At 37.4% G+C, this 16,725-nt stretch overlaps 2 protein-coding genes across 2 annotated transcripts in view; one reads left to right on the forward strand and one right to left on the reverse strand.

Moving 5' to 3' along the window:
• The window catches only part of LOC126194705 (ATPase family AAA domain-containing protein 2-like), a 220,538-nt gene extending 208,613 nt beyond the window's left edge, over positions 1–11,925 (reverse strand). Inside the window, exons 1-3 of the mRNA XM_049932942.1 lie at positions 11,681–11,925; positions 11,424–11,586; positions 11,138–11,303 (exon numbers count right to left, since the gene is read on the reverse strand). Of these exons, the coding sequence (XP_049788899.1) occupies positions 11,138–11,303; positions 11,424–11,507 (250 nt within the window). The 5' untranslated portion in view covers positions 11,508–11,586; positions 11,681–11,925. The remainder of the gene's footprint in view (positions 1–11,137; positions 11,304–11,423; positions 11,587–11,680) is intronic.
• Positions 11,926–12,047: 122 nt separating this feature from the next.
• Positions 12,048–16,353, forward strand: LOC126195086 (replication factor C subunit 1). The gene has a single exon (XM_049933548.1). The coding sequence runs from the start codon at positions 12,214–12,216 to the stop codon at positions 15,307–15,309; it is 3,096 nt and encodes a 1,031-aa protein (XP_049789505.1). The 5' UTR covers positions 12,048–12,213; the 3' UTR covers positions 15,310–16,353.
• The last annotated feature ends 372 nt before the right edge of the window (positions 16,354–16,725 follow it).

A 16,725-nucleotide genomic window follows, 5' to 3' on the forward strand; every position in this document is an offset into this window, starting at 1 on the left:
ACACTTTAGTGTTTTGTTGCTGTTAAGCATTAAACTGATCTCTGAAAGTCACATGCTGATGTTATTTACTGACTAACCTATTAGCTACATCATTTATATTCTTGTTTTTCCATGACTTTCACACTAGAACCTGTGTTCTTAGTATTGTTGAAATTTCTCCCTAACCTTATATCGCTCCAACTTATGCAAGAATATTGCATGGCCCAAACAATCAAAGCTTTTCTTAAATCAAAGAAAATACCTATTTGTCCTCAAACCATCATTTTGAATTAGCAACTTTTGCTTTCATATTATTACTAGTCTTGGAAACCAACCAATCAACACTGTAACAAAATTTACATGTTTCTATTCATAAATGTTTTACGGCACAGTATAATGGGAAGGCTCATCATTTAAGAATACAATGTCTACTGCAAAACAGTAAGCATAGTGAGTAACAAGTGACAGTCATATCTTAAAATTTCTTGTTCATTCTAAACACACTTTTAAAATGTACGTCTCCTAACAAAATTTCGTATATATAATACCTGACAATTACCAAAGATTTGTCAGGTTGCAGCTACATCACTAGCAGAAGTTTGACTTCTATATACACAGTAACTCTGTCAGATTAGATTAGATTAATACTTGTTCCATAGATCATGAATACGACAGTTCGTAATGACGTGGAACGTGTCAGGTTAATAAAAGATGTCTGTACATATTGCATGACACTAATGTTTAAGTTGAGCGAGTGACTTTATAAGTATAGATGTAATGTGTGATTAAGAGAGATATTTTACCGCATGGGTGGGCAAACGGCAGCCTGTGACCAATTTTAATCTGGCCCATGGAAGAAATTCTAGGTGAACATAAAATGAATGTATCCTTACATAACACACGTCTTGAGGCATAATTTGATGGCGTGAAATATCAGGAAAGGGATGCCATTCACATCGGTGCATTACCCCACAAACATCAACATCATGGAGTCCATAGTTTGATCTCTGCATGAGGAGCGTTCCTGTCATGCTATTAAGAGGCAGCCTGCGAGTTTAGATAAGTGTGTGTATCAGGTCTGTGGGTCGAAAAAGGTTGTCCGCACCTGTTTTATTGAATAGCAAAACACATTAAATTTTATTCTGGACAACTCCAACTCTGGACAGTTTTTTGTTTAAAAAAATCGTGGTGTGCACATAAAAAGACAGGCGGAGGGATGATGCACAGCGTATAATGTTACGCTCCAGCCAATAGCGTCATTCTGCCACGTCTGTTCGTAGCACGCACTTCAGATCACATACATTTAGTGTTGTATTCATTTTATTTCAGTTATAATGAACATACTTGGCTACTGAGGTACTGACCTCAACTGTTTTGCACTCTAGCTACAACGAACTACAATTCATTATAAATGACCTAAAGTAAACACTACAAGTATTCTGCTGAGTGACAGCTATAGTTTTCCAACCATATAAATATTTAAAAGGAGAGTCACAAGCAGAAACAGTGGCCCAATGCAGCACTCACCCCACCTCAATGCCGATTACCACAGCAGGCAACGGATTGAGTGCACGGCATGGGATGATATAGAGCACAATGGTGACGCCATAGAGTATTCTCCATTCCCTCTGTGTAGAGCATATAACAGTGCCACCTATTTACTACATCATTAGTAGCACAACGGCCCTTTCTGAGCCTTGCCCTTCTGTGGGAGTTTATTTTGGTCTTTCCTGTTTAGTGACGAAAAATTATGAATTCTACTTTCCATTAAATCCTCTTCCCACCTTAGCTTTGGTCTTTCAAGCTCCCCGTTTCCTTCAGGGACTCCACTGAGTATCTTCTTAATCTATCCGTCACTGGCTCTCAGTATATCTCCTACGTATTCCAGCCTTTTCATCTTAATGCAACTGACAATGTCTGGTTCATTTTACAAATTATATGATTCCTTGTTGAATCTCTTCCTCCAGACACCAGTAGTTCTTAGACAGGAATGCCCTCTTGGCCTGCGCTAGTCTGCCTTTGATATCCTCCTTGCTCCATCCATAATGGGTTATTTTGCTTCCGAGGTAGCAGAGTTCCTTAACTTTGCCTACTTAGTGACCACCAAGTTTGATGTTAAGTTTCTCATTTATGCTGCTTCTGATTACTTTTATCTTTTCCTGATTTCCTCTCAATCTATATTCTGTGCTCACTGGACTGTTCATTCCACTCAACAGATACCGTAATTCTTCACTTTCACTGAGGATAGCAATGCCACCAGTGAATCTTGTCATATCCTTCTTCTTGAATCCACTTTTGACCATTTCTTCCATTTCCATCATTGTTTCTTCGAGGTATAGATTGAAAAGTTGGGGGGGGGGGGGGCAAAAGACATCCATGTCTTTCATCCTTTTTAGTGCAAGTACCTACTTCTTTCTTGGTCTTCCAATCTCACTGTTCCGTCTTGGTTCTTGTACATATCGTATATTACCAATCTCTTTCTCAGAATTCCTAACATCTTGTACTATTTTACACTGTTGAACACTTTCTAGGGTGACAAATCCTAAGTATGTGTCTTGATTTTTCTTCAGTTTTGCTTCAATTATCAGCCGCACTGTCAGAACTGCCTCTCTGGTGCCTCTATCTTTCCTAAAGCCTAACTGATCAGTTAAAAGATCCTCTCTTTTCTTTTCCATTCTTCTGTATATTATTTTTGTCAGCAGTTTGGATGCATGAGCTGTTGAGCTGATTGTGTGGTAATTGTCTCATTTGTCAGTTCTTGCAATTTTCAGAATTTTGTGGATCATTTTTCCGGCTCTGATGGTATATTGTCAGGCTCATACATTCTACACACCAATGAGAATAGTGGTTTTGCTGCCACTTCCCCAAAAATGAGAGAAATTCCAATTAAATGCTATCCATCCTTCCTGCCGTATTTGAGCTTAAGCTACCCAAAGCTCTTTTACATTCAGATCTAATAGTGGACCCTTATCTCTTCTGTGTCAACTCCTGCTTTTTCTTCTACCAAGTCATCAGAAAAGTCTTCCCCTTCACGGAGGCCTTCAATGTACTCTTTTCACCTATCCACTCTCTCTTCTGCCTTTAACAGTGGAATTCCCATTGCACTCTTAATGTTATCACCCTTGCTTTTAATTTCACCAAAGGCTGGTTTGACTTTTCTATCTGCTGAGTCATCCTTTGGACAATCCTTTCTTTTTTTTTTTTGTATCCCCACATTTTTCATGCAGCCATTTTACCTTAGCTTCCCCACACTTCCTAATTACTTCATTCCTAAGTGACTTATTTCTGTATTCCTGAATTTCTCTGAACATTTTTGTACATCCTCCTTTTGTCAATCAACAGTATTTTTTGTTTTACCCATGGTTTCTTCACCATTACCTTCCTTGCACCTATGTTTTTCTTCCCAGATCCTGTGACTGTCCTTTTCAGAGATGTTAATTCCTCTTCAACTGAATTGTGTATTGAGCTACTCATTATTGCTACTTATCTATAGCCTCATTGAACTTCCAGCATATCTAATTCCTCAGCATTTCTGTATCCCACTTCTCTGCATATACAGAAATACTAAGGAATGAAGATCATGCGCTTAAAGTTCTCTGAGGCTATAGATACTGTCACTTATCTCTAGATTTATCTTTCTAGCAAGGCTTTCAAGATTTGTATGAGTCCATCATTCTTGGTGTTCTTGCAATTACATCATTATCATCTACATAAACCAGCACCTGAACTGATTTCTCTTAACTATTTTAAAGAATATATTACACAGAAGGCTAGATGATAAATTCCAATCTTACATCAATTTTTGTGGTCACAGCACTTGACAACATTTTCTACATTGACTGAAGGTAGCCATAACTAACTTGATCAGTTTATTAGCAATCTCAAACTCTTTCACTGCTATACAGGATGTCCCAACAGGAATGGTCAGTATTCATGGATATGACAGGAAAGATCATTGGAATAAAAAAAAAAAATCTAGTAAACATGGGCTCTAAAATGCATACCTTAAGAGCTAAGAGCTCTTGTTCATCTTTGCGACTGTGAAACATCTCTTCTACTGAACGAATGTTCATAGCTGTTAACCTAAGCATTTCAGAGCCCATCTTTAATAGACAATTTTTCTAGTTTTTGTCCATACCACACCCACACCCCCTTTCCAAAATATGATAAGCAAAGAACTTTAAGAAGATGAGATTTGTTTCACAGTACTGAAGATGAGGAAGAGCTCATAGCTCTTAAGGCATGCTCTTTACAGTCTATATTTACTAGCCTTTTTTTGCTTTCAATGGTCTTTCCTGTCATATCCCTGGATGTTGACTATTCGTCCTGTGACACCCCATGTACTTCTTTCAATACTGTCATAGGCTGAAATGTCAACAAAAAGGTGATGTGTATCAATTCCAAATTTTTCACTTTTTCTAGTATTCGCTTTACCATGAAGATCTGTTCAATAGTAGACCTTTCTTGATGAAATCCACATTTACAGACACTAACAATGCTTTCAAAATTAGTTGTAAATCAACTAAAGAGAAAGTTGGAAAACATTTTACATGCAGTAAGTAATAGGCAAAGTCCTCTACATTCACAGCGAGCCATGATAGCATCTTTCTTGATTACTGGTCATTCCATTAATGAAGGATACTTTATCTGAAAGTCTCCCCCCCCCCCCAGTTATACCCATAATTATCAGTCACATGTCACCTTAATTTGAAAATATTTGTTATTTGTTCTCGAAATCTCAAATTTCACAAACCAACATACACTAAAACTAATGTGAGACTTATATTTTAAAAAGGTTCTAAGAAATCCAATGTGCAAAAATTAGTGACTTGAGATCTTTCTTGACCAACGGAACTAAGTATTATCCATGCAAACCAAGATGACATTCTGTGTGGTGGTTTATGGGAGCAACCATAAATGCACTTTTCATTTACATTCATTGCCATCCACCACCGCACTGTATCAACTTAATTTGAGCAGATAAAACACCCACAAACTTCTGTATTTTCTGCCAACAGTTATCACAGTGCCGTCATACGTCAAACTGAACAATATGTAAAAAGGTATAGTATTTCATCAGTGCAGACTTCGAAGTTTTCCAACCACGCCTTAGGGAAACAGTCAAATGAATATAATGGATACAGCAGGTTTGTTAAAATTAATCTAGGTCAGAAATGTAGTAAGTAGAGAATACAAATATCTGCATTTCATGATGTTACAACAAAGGTAGCTGCAAAACATGAACGAATTAAATTAAGTACCATTATTTGCTGTAGTAACACAGCTGTTCTTTTTCTTCAGTTGTGTGAGTTATATACTGGAAACTGCCACCAAGATAATATTCCAGTTGCAGATGTTAAATACATTTTAAAAGATCATACCTTAATTATATAAATGAACACTAAAATGCCCCTACAATAAACAAAACATTGAAATAGTTCTTTATCAGTTACATCAGATGTGTATGAACCAGAAGTGACAAGAGCCAGAAATTCTCCACATAACAAGACGAAGGCTGTAGGGCTCTATGGGAGAAACTAGTAAAGTTATTTAGGATTCTTGATCAGCAACTACTCAGTACCATAATAACATAACTTTTTGCTACACGATTGTACTATATAAATAATTCAAACATGGACACCAATCCTATGAAGAATTCCCTTTCCGTCACGAAGATCTGTTCTGTTCAAAAAAAAAGTATAACTTATTCACCAGAATATTTTTCACTGGCTTAGAATGAAGGAATAGGTACTGAAAAGCAGTGCTTTCACACCCTCTGTCAAAATAACTCCTCTACATCTACACACATACCAAACAAGACACCGTATGGTGCATGACTTGTACTGCTACAAGTCTTTTCATTTACTGTTTCACTCACAAACAGAGTGACAGAAAAATGACTCTATATGCCTCCATACTGTGAAGTAATGGGCGAGCTGTGGCGCCCTGAAAATGTTCTAAGTACGGAGTTGGCATGGCCATGCTGTGGCCTCTCGTCAGGCCACGGCTCGTCGGCGGCCGCATGGTGCTGAATGTTAGCTAGGGTCCAGGGACTGTGTGGCTGGGAATTCCATGGTGACGCTTTGTCGATGAAAGAGACATGCAGGGAGTGCCAAAGATGGCGGACTTTGTAAAACCTTAATGGCAGCCATTTCAGTTTGTAAAGAAATTAATAGTAGCCAGATGAATCATGATACCTCAGCAAGAATCACGTACCTTACCTTTGCACAATGATTCTGATCATGTAATCGGATTTTCAATACCTTGATTAGTTTAAAGTTTAGTATCTGACTATAAATTATACAAGTGACACCCAGCAACGAACTTCCAAAATCCAAACGGTTCACCCAATTTTGTCAATGTGTCTTTAGAAAGCTATTAGTGTAAACCTAAACTGGTATAAATTACAGGCATGTAACTTGAACAGTACAGGAGTTATTGGAGGTCAAAGTGGCCGATTACCATCGATCACGTCAGGCCATAAGTACTCCATAATTACATGAAAAAATGGTAGCAGCATGTTTATAAATATATTTATTTATCTATGTCTTTGTTTATATCCGAGATATACTATTCATGAAGAAATTGGTCAATTATTTACTGTGTTTAGCACACAGACAGGCTACAGGCCTACTTTGTTTCTATTCTTTTGATATATGTTTATTGAATTATTTATGCATTTAATACTGTGTGTTACAGCGTGTTTACGGTCCATCCGTAGGAATATTTATTTAATTTCAAGTTATTTAAATGTAAATCCAGTATTTCAAAATGTTTGAGAGTGTGCGTTGGCTTGGAGACATGACGGGAGTGCTATCACCAATCGTTACTAAGGGCAGCGACTACCGAAGTGAATGGAAGGGTGAGTTCTGAACAGTGCATTGCGAGGGACACAGTATGTGAGAGGACACGAGAGAGTCCGGGACAGTACAGTGCGATGGATGCACGGTCGTGGGAAACTTTGAGAGTGGAGCAGTTTGTGCATGGTTGCGGGAAATAGAAATACTTCGTAGTGCTGATTTGTGCACTTGTGAGATTTCCGTGTGTTGGACCACTGACAGTAATAAGTGTTTTACAGTAATAAAGGGCATTCTTAAAGGTACTTCTGCTATCATACCCATTATTTAAAGTCATTAAAATAGTTCTTTTAGAATTTACTTAATTGCAATCTTTCATTTATAAATTTCTATATACCATTCAAAATTCACAACTGCCAAGTGATAGGAACCTTCGACCATTCGATTCATGTGTACATTCATATTGTATTCTGTAGACTCAGCAGTATTTGGCTTGTAATGCAGCAAGTATGTATCCCAGCCCCTAGACAACTAAACCAGCCAAAACTTTTAATATTTCAACTTTGAGACAGAGGGTACGTAGTTGAGGGCCACACCACATTTCATTTTCAATTTGAAAGCCCACAGTACAAGCCCCACTCTCTCTAATCCTGTTTTCATGGTTCGTACACGAAATGTAAATTAGTTCTGCAGTCAGCTTCAAATGCTGGTTCTCTCTCAAAAAACAAAAATTGCCCTCCTTCCAGTGATTCCCATTTGAGTTTCCAAAATATATCCATAAGACTTGTATGTTGTACAAACATACTAACAACATATCTAGTAGCCAGCCTCTGAATTGCTTCGGTATCTTCTTTTAACCCTACCTGGTGAGAACCCAAACACTCCCAACGGTACTCAACAATGGGCAGCAGTAGTGTCCTATATGCAGCTTTCTTTACAGATGGTCACATTTCCCTAAGATTCTCCCAATAAACCAAAGTCGACCATTTGCCTTCCCTACTACAATCCTCACCTGCTCAATCCATTTCATATTGCTATGCAATGTTGCATCTAGGTATTTAATTGATGTGACTGTGTCAAGCAGCACACTACTAATACTGCATTCAAATACAGGGTGTACATAAAGTCCAAGAACACTTTCAATTACTTATTGCACAAGAACTAAACATTGTACAGATGTCATACACATTGCATTTAGAAGAGAAACTCTGAAAGTTTTTATTACAAACATTCAATATGCGAACCATGAGTGACCCAGCAGATGTCAATATGGTAATCGAATTCTTGTCATATCCGTCCCAGCATGGCATCGTCGACTGTGGCAGTCGCTTCCCGTATTCTCTCCCAGAGCTCTGCTACATCATGAGGTAGAGGCGGTACATACACCAAATCTTTGTGTCCCCACAGAAAAAAGTCACACAGAGTAAGATCTGGTGATAATTGAGGCCATTTCATGAAACAACACACAGAAAGCTTGCTCTGCACCTGAACTCGCCATGTTTGGAACTAGTGCTGACTAGGCTATCAGCAAATTACCAAACCACACTGTGGCGGTATACATGGGGGGAGGGAGGGGGGGGGGCACCTTCAGGGTTTCTTTTCAAAATGACATATGTATGATATCTGTACAATGTTTGGCTCTTGTACAATAAATAATTAAAAGTGTTCCCAGACTTTATGTACAACCTGTATTATGTGTTAGTTTTTCCTACTCATCTGAATTAAACTTACATTTTCTACAGTAACAGCTAGTTGCCATTCATCACATCAACTAGTAATTTTGTCTAACTCACCTGATATCCTCCTACAGTCAATGACGACACCTTCCCATACACATCATCACCAGCAAGCAGCCACAGACTACTGCTTACCCTGTCCGCCAGATCATATGTATATACCTAGAAAATAACTGCCGCCAGATCATTTGTATATACCTAGAAAATAACTGCTGTCCTATCACATATCCCTGATGCACTTGTCTCTGGTGAACAGTCACTATTGAAGACAGCATACTGGGTTCTGTTATTTAAGAAGTATTTGATCCACTTACCAGGGAACCTAATCTGTGTGCTTGCACCTTTGTTAACTATCTGCAGTGTGGCACTATGTCAAATGCTCTACACAAAGCCAGTAACTTGGAATCTGCCTGTTGACCATCACCCATCCGTGAGAATGTCTTTAAGGATTTCCTCCAACCCATGCCATATTACAGGTGATACCAGAGGTGTTAATTTCAATGAACAAAAATATTTCCCACATTAAAAGTAAATATATAAATCACCTTTATTCCTGATACTAAAATTATGTACATAATAGTGATTCTCTGATCATTATGCTGCCAGAGGTGGTTATGCTTTCCCCTCTGCCAACGTTTGAACTGATTTACCCTGTTAGTTATTGGAGACACCCACACTTTATAACATGGACTTCAAACATCCACTACTCTGTAAAGCACTGTGAAATGCATGGCACGATACCCTACCATACGTTAGGGTATCTTTCCATTCCATGATGTATGGAGCTTAAATGCCTCTGTGCACACTGTAATTAGTCAACCCTTGTCTTTGCAGTCCCTATGGAGAGACATACAGGGAGATGCTTTATAATATTAGGACTTCCACTTAATACTGGTTCTTGGGTCTATGTCAAGTAGGCTTTCACAGGATAGCTGGAATCTATCTTCAAGCACCTGCCAATTCTATTTCTTTCAGTGTTTCTGTAATGCTCCCTTGCCATTTAAAATGAAAGATGTGACCGTTTGTGCTGCCCTTCTTTGGAACTATGCAAACTTGGTGTATTAGAGTACCATATATAAATTATCGGTGAAGGTGTGACAAGAAGACTTAATAGTGATGGAGAATTCAACATCAAACTTTTAGATTTGTAGTCTGGCACTCATTATAATGAGTGGCAGATTTTGCTGCCCGGAAATTGCATATGACTCATCAATAGCAAAAGTAAAAGTTTCAATACTGAAATTAATTTCACTATTTAATTTTCATCTTGTAGAACACTTAACCATGGCACTCTAATAGCAGTGACGTAGAAAATAATTTTGATGAGGTGAGATAACGAAGTATAGCCTATGGCATTCACAGACTTGAGTGTGCTATTTCCACTTCCTATAACCTTGGCTGTAGTAATAAATTTATACATAGAATATGGCAAGCTTTGACATATGCCGAAAAAGGATAGATTGGATGTGAGTTGGCAAAGCAAGGAATAAGAATACAAAATAATAACTGTGGTAACAGTCTAATGGCCGGGCTAGTCACTGCAATCAGTTGTTCCATGTTTGAAACCTCTCAGTATGATAACACGAATGCTGCTCCGTGACTGTTACAGCCAAATCTAATTTTGAACAGAGTATGTCACTGCTCTGCATTTAACACACTGTTGTTTACAAAAAAACTAAAATTGCAATTTAAACTAAGAAACAGTGTGGTAAGTCACAGAGAATCCTCTCAAAAGTTTTGTGATATGTATTATAGACATACGGTTACTGTAAATCAACTATGAGAAACCTTGGAGACGGCACATGATGTACATCCCTTGTGATTTATGTGCAGAAACTAGTTTATGAGAAACAAAGAAATGAGGGAAGATCATATGCAAAGCAATAATTGTGGTAAGAGAAAATAGCTGCAATAATAGAGAAAAGATATTTTGATGGACATCGCAAACTATGCAAGTAATTCTAATGAGAACGACACATTCACCAGAACTGCCAAAGTTACAGCCAAAAACTCAATGCATATATTATATCAAGATCTAGCATTAAGATGATGCAAACGTAACAAGGCATATTGTAACAGAAGACTTATAAAATAACCAGTAGGTAGCAATGTTAACAATGTAAATGTAAATACTGATGACATACACATTCGACAATCATCCAAAACATCATCCACCTAACAATGAAGGTGTAATCAGTTTTTTCACGATTCCAATACACAATCACCACAGAACATAGAATGTATGAAAGAGTACAATACCATGATGTGACTTAACATGAAACCTATTTCACACGTCATCCATATGAAGATATAATTCATTGTATCTGTATCACTTTTTGATACACAAAAACATAATTTTTACAATCAATCCAGAAAACTTTCATACAAATTTATGCCGAAGTGCCTTCTAACAACCTTTCTATATCATACCCCTGACACCATCCATGCCATGCAACATGCTTCAATTAGTGCTCTAACTTACAGTTTAATTAGAAGCTTGGAAGTGAGGAGGATATGGGCGAAGCAGAGGCCACTCATGCAGAAGACAGATAAATCAGTAATGAATACGAGGAGGATATTTTAGCAAGATTATGAAGGTAAATAGTTTCCTGTACTGCAATCTACCTTGTTTTCCATATCTGGGATGCACATTACAGTCTCCAGAATTACGTGTACGATCTTTAGTACTAAAAACAAAGCGATTTCGTAATTCTCGGCTCCAACAAGGGGACTGTTGAGGGTAGGAATCATCCTTATTGGATCCATGGTCACTGTTATCACTCCCATCGTCCTGTAACCACACCCGTAAAACGTATTCAGCATTCTTAAGTTGCACATTTCTACAACATAAATATATTTCAAGTAGCTTCAATAGAAAGTGTCATTAAAACGATACACAAATCTGACTCACGTCTTCTTTTACGACCACAGAATTTTTTACTGGCATCTCTGTATCCAAATACTGACTTGTATCACCACTCCTAGTTTTCACCATTTTCAGAGACTGTATCTGTTTACTAAACTGTTGTAACAGCGATCCACAAAATTCTTCAACGCCAATAACATTCTGAGTTCTGGTGAAACAAATATGGTTCAATGGCCGATAATCACTTCCACAAAAGCAACTACAAAACAAGTAATTGCAACATAGATTCGAATACCACTTACAAAATATTGTGTTTCTTTCAGCAATTCAAAGAAAATTCACCATTTCACACACTGGCTGCAGCACTCACTTCCTCAACAGACAATGGACATCCTCCGAACTCAACGTGTCTTTCAACAACCGAACGTTATGAAATGGCGGTAATTCGTATTGGTAATGATCAATACTCCTCTGAAACAATTCAATATTGGCATCTAAATGTCTTGGAAAAATCCATTTTACGGTGAAAACACTTGCTTTAGTTTCACTGATTCTATTTCCTGCTTTACAAGTTACATAACAAATTAAAGATTCTCAGAAACATTATCCTGGATGCAACGGAAATACATTCCGTAGTTGTCCAACCTGTGCGCGGAAAACAAGTGAACATCGAACCATAACCAAGTTCGTAACGCGCGAAGTACATGTCAATATTACAATTGTTTTGAGTTCTGGAGGGTGATAAATAAGTGAGTGTTTTCTGTCGCTGTAACAACAAATATACGGTGTGTCCATAACGTTAGTACAGTAGGCATCTGTTTACAGTTGATGGGATATGTCTCGCGATATCAGATCTTTTTTCGCTCCGAAAAAGCTTGGTGAAGGAGAAACCTCATTCAAGGAAAAAGTCTTGTCGAAATCGAAGCAAAAGAAAAGATTAATTTTGTCGGACTCGGATTCGGATGATGGCTCGAGCAAGCACCCAGAGGTCAAAGTTTCGAAAAAGAAAAAACTTTCCTTAAACAAGGGGAAGGAGAAAACAAATGATGAAAAAACATTAAAACCAATTAAAGTTTCAGACGTCTTTGGAAGTGATCATATCAAAAGATCAACGGAGAAAACAGTGCCTACACCAAGCAAACAGGTGGCAAATAAAGTAACGGTGAATGTAAAAACTAAGAGTAATGAAGATTCCCTTGAAGGTGAACTTAGTGTGCCATGGGATGAGTTCGATGAGATCGAATCGAAGTATTGGTGCACGGATAGACAGCATGCAGCGAATGTTGACTCCTGCGATAGCCCAAAGAAAAGTGGAGAAAAAAGACCCCATGACCAAGATCAACGAAAAAAGAAGGCTGCTTCAGAAAGTGATGTGTTACCAACCAAGAAGAAGAAAGTATCCACAGACGAAAACAGTTCGTCTAAGGTCACTGCTGACTCTTCCCTGGCCTCCCCTTCTAGTCGTTCTGCAGCAGTAAATGATAACGCTCAGAGTAGTGGCACAGAGGAGGTGCAAGCTGAAAAAACACCTAAGGCAAAAAAGGTAAGAGAAAGGTCAGATGAGAATGCTGATAGTAGTCAGAAAAGTAAGAAAGAGACACCTAAAGCCTCAGATCAAGGCGCTTTATCAGTTGAAAAGAAGAAGGAGCATGCAATGAATTATATAAGATACCTTAACAGAGAAGGACCAAAGCATCGTGGAAGTAAAGTGATACCAGAAGGTTCACCAAACTGCTTGGAAGGGCTTGTGTTTGTTATTACTGGTGTACTGGATTCTCTGGATAGAGATGAAGCCACAGAATTAATTAAGAAATACGGAGGACGTGTAACGTCATCACTCAGTCGTAATACAAGTTACCTACTTGTCGGCGAAGACGCTGGGCCATCAAAGCTTGAAAAAGCAAAATCATTTAATACAAAACAGCTAGATGAGGATGGATTATTAAACCTAGTTGTAGAACGATCTACTGGAAGTGGACTTCATAGCAGCTCTAAAGAAGACACAGGCAGAAAGGATACAGAAAAGAAGTCTGGAGGAAATCTAGCAAATAAAAATACTAAACCCTTAAATTGTGATTCAACGTCTGTTGTTTCTGTACTAAAAGTGAAAAGTAATGAAGGTACTGTTCATCACATTCATTCTGCACCAGCCAGCCTTAAAAATTGTTCACAAATGTCTAGTAGTCAGAATAATGGAAATTTAATGATAAACTATTCAACACCATCATTGTGGGTGGAGAAATACCGACCAACAAGTTCAAAGCAGATTATAGGACAACAAGGAGAAAAGAGCGTAGTCAAGAAACTAAGTAAATGGCTTGAAAATTGGTACAAAAATCGCACAGGTGGGAAAAAGTTTAAACCAAGCCCCTGGGCAAAAGATGATGATGGGAGCTTCTACAAAGCTGCTCTTATTTCTGGTCCACCAGGAATTGGGAAAACAACAGCAGCCCACCTTGTTTCTAAGGAACTAGGTTTCGATATTGTAGAGTTCAATGCTTCAGACACAAGGTCAAAAAAGCTTTTACATGATGAAGTTACAGAACTTTTGTCTAGCAAGAGTCTGTATGGTCTTTTCCATGGAAAAGATGGCCGTGTTCCACCTTCTGCTAAACATGTGTTAATAATGGATGAAGTAGATGGAATGGCTGGAAATGAAGATAGAGGAGGTATTCAAGAATTAATTCAGTTGGTAAAAAGTACTCATATTCCAATAATATGTATTTGTAATGACCGTAATCATCCAAAGATTCGTAGCTTAGTAAATTACTGCTTTGACTTGCGGGTACAAAAACCAAGACTTGAACAGATACGAGGTGCTATGATGTCAGTTTGCTTTAAAGAAGGTTTGAAAATTACACCTGATGCTCTAACTGATGTTATCACTTGTGCAAACCAAGATATTCGACAAGTTCTGAATAATTTGTCTATGTGGTATGTCAATACAAAGAACTTGTCATCAGAGGAAATCAAAACTGAGGCACAAAAATCAAAAAAAGAGTTTAAACTGGGACCTTGGGATGTCCTCAGAAAGGTATTTTCAGCTGAAGAACACAAGATGATGTCCATACATGATAAATCTGATTTGTTTTTTTATGATTATAACATCAGCCCATTATTTGTACAAGAAAACTATCTAAATGTTGTCCCTGCTGCAGCAGCAGGTAATATTGGCAAGACACTGGAACTCATTTCAGCAACTGCTGACAGTATTAGTTATGGGGACACAATTGAAAAAGCAATAAGATCAAGAGGCTCTTGGAGTTTGCTGCCAATGCAAGCAATGTTCTCAAGTGTCTTTCCTGGTGACTATATGAAAGGTTATATTAAAAGTCAGATTAACTTTCCCTCATGGCTGGGCAAAAACTCGAGATCTAATAAATTTGACAGACTCTCGCAGGAACTTCATGTTCATATGAGGCTTGCAATATCTGGAAGCAAGTTAGATCTTGCATTGGACTACCTTCCTTATATTAGGGATGCAATAGTAAAACCACTTATTAGTGAAGGTGCACCTGGTGTTCCACAAGCCCTCAGTGTACTTAAGAAATATTACTTACTGCGAGAAGATTTGGAAAGTTTGCTTGAATTATCGTCATGGCCAGACCAGAGGGACCCTATGTCATTGGTGGACAGCAAAGTGAAAGCTGCTTTGACGAGAGCATACAACAAGGAAGGCATAATGATACCATATGCTGTGCACACCACTGTTAAGAAGAAGGCCGGGGCATCATTCAGTGAAATGGAAGGTGCTGAAGGTGAAGAAACATTAGAGGATGTGGAAGAAGATGAAGAGACAGATGACATAAAGTCAGATGCCATGATAAAAATTGCTAAGAAGAAAACAGCAGCAGCAGAATCAGCATCAGGAACTTCTGAAATAAAAAAGGGAAAGGGGAAAGGCAAAGGAAAACCAAAACAGAGTAAATAATTGTAGTGGGGTGTTTCTCACCCAGTCAATCATATAAGACTTCTAGCGTAATATGGAAGAAATCTATTATTTGAATCATCACATTGTTACATTATTACAATTATTGCCTTAAACATTATGTTACATGCTAACATTGCAAAAAGCGTTGTACTTGAGAATAACACATTAGATGGTTACTCCTTTTGTATATTAAAGACGTGATTTTAAGGAGTACAGTGTAAAGTAAGAAAAATATAAATATCTTTGTGGAAATATTCTAAAAATTGCAGTTATTTCTGCTGTTTCTGTATTATATTGCAACTTAAGTTGTTGGAATTATAATTGCAATGTACAGTTTTTGTTTTATGTGAACTGAGTGACAACACTTAGATGAATGCATGAAAATTTTGCTTGTACTATTTATAAGTGAACAGAACAGGTAAACTATTTTCATGCCTTTTACAGATTTAAAACTAACTTTGTTACTTAAATTGTGTAACTTGTTTGTAAAACATTTATATGTGATAAGTTTGTGGTACTTTCCTTAGATGAGGGAAATTGCAGGTTCATGACAGGTTAGGAGTGATGCACATATGCTATTCCTGATTCACTTGAAGAAATATGTTAGATTTGCCGTTTTTCCAATCATATTTGGAGTGAAACTCAATATATTTTAATTTTTTTTATTTTACTTTTTGATTTGCACATGGATTTTAAACAACATCATTCAGTTAAAGTTTCCTTTCTCAGTTATTTTGTGCAATTTACATACCCTTGTGATTTATGTTTAAATGTGTGCGCAATCCTTATTTATTGGCATTAGTTACCATGTTTATCCATCTCATGCACAATAAAATACTTTTGTAAAGTAATTCCAGAATTATCTCATTAGTGAAAGACTAGCTCATTATGTCAAGGAATCTCCAGACCAAGCTTAGTAGCTACTGCAGTTTAATGTTCCTGTATACATAAACCGTTGTTGAAAAGATTTGATGAGGACAAATTATCACAGCCACTACATGGCAAACTCAACCACAATGACTGGAATTTTTTTTTTTTAATTTTTTTTTGGGGGGGGGGGGGGGTTGTGGGAGGTTATATTCCATTTGTGGGAATGATGATTGACTTATTACAAGGTATTATTATTATTATTATTATTTTTATTTTCGACAAAATCACTTGGTTATAATTGTAACATAAAAAAGTGATTGCGTCCAAAAAGAAAAAAAAAAATTATTACAATTTACATTTTGTCTGTACAATGATCATAGTTACCATTTTTTAATATTAAGAAATGTAGTAATGTCTCACCAACTTTTAAATATATTTTGTATGGATGGTACTGGTGGAAAATCAATAGGTGTAAGAAAGCGGTTTGCTTTTACTATTAGCGAACAAATCATTTCTTGGTCAATGTATAAAAATTAGGTTAACTTA

The sequence above is a fragment of the Schistocerca nitens genome, chromosome 7, assembly GCF_023898315.1.
Source record: "Schistocerca nitens isolate TAMUIC-IGC-003100 chromosome 7, iqSchNite1.1, whole genome shotgun sequence".
NCBI classification, from domain to species: Eukaryota; Metazoa; Arthropoda; class Insecta; order Orthoptera; family Acrididae; genus Schistocerca; species Schistocerca nitens.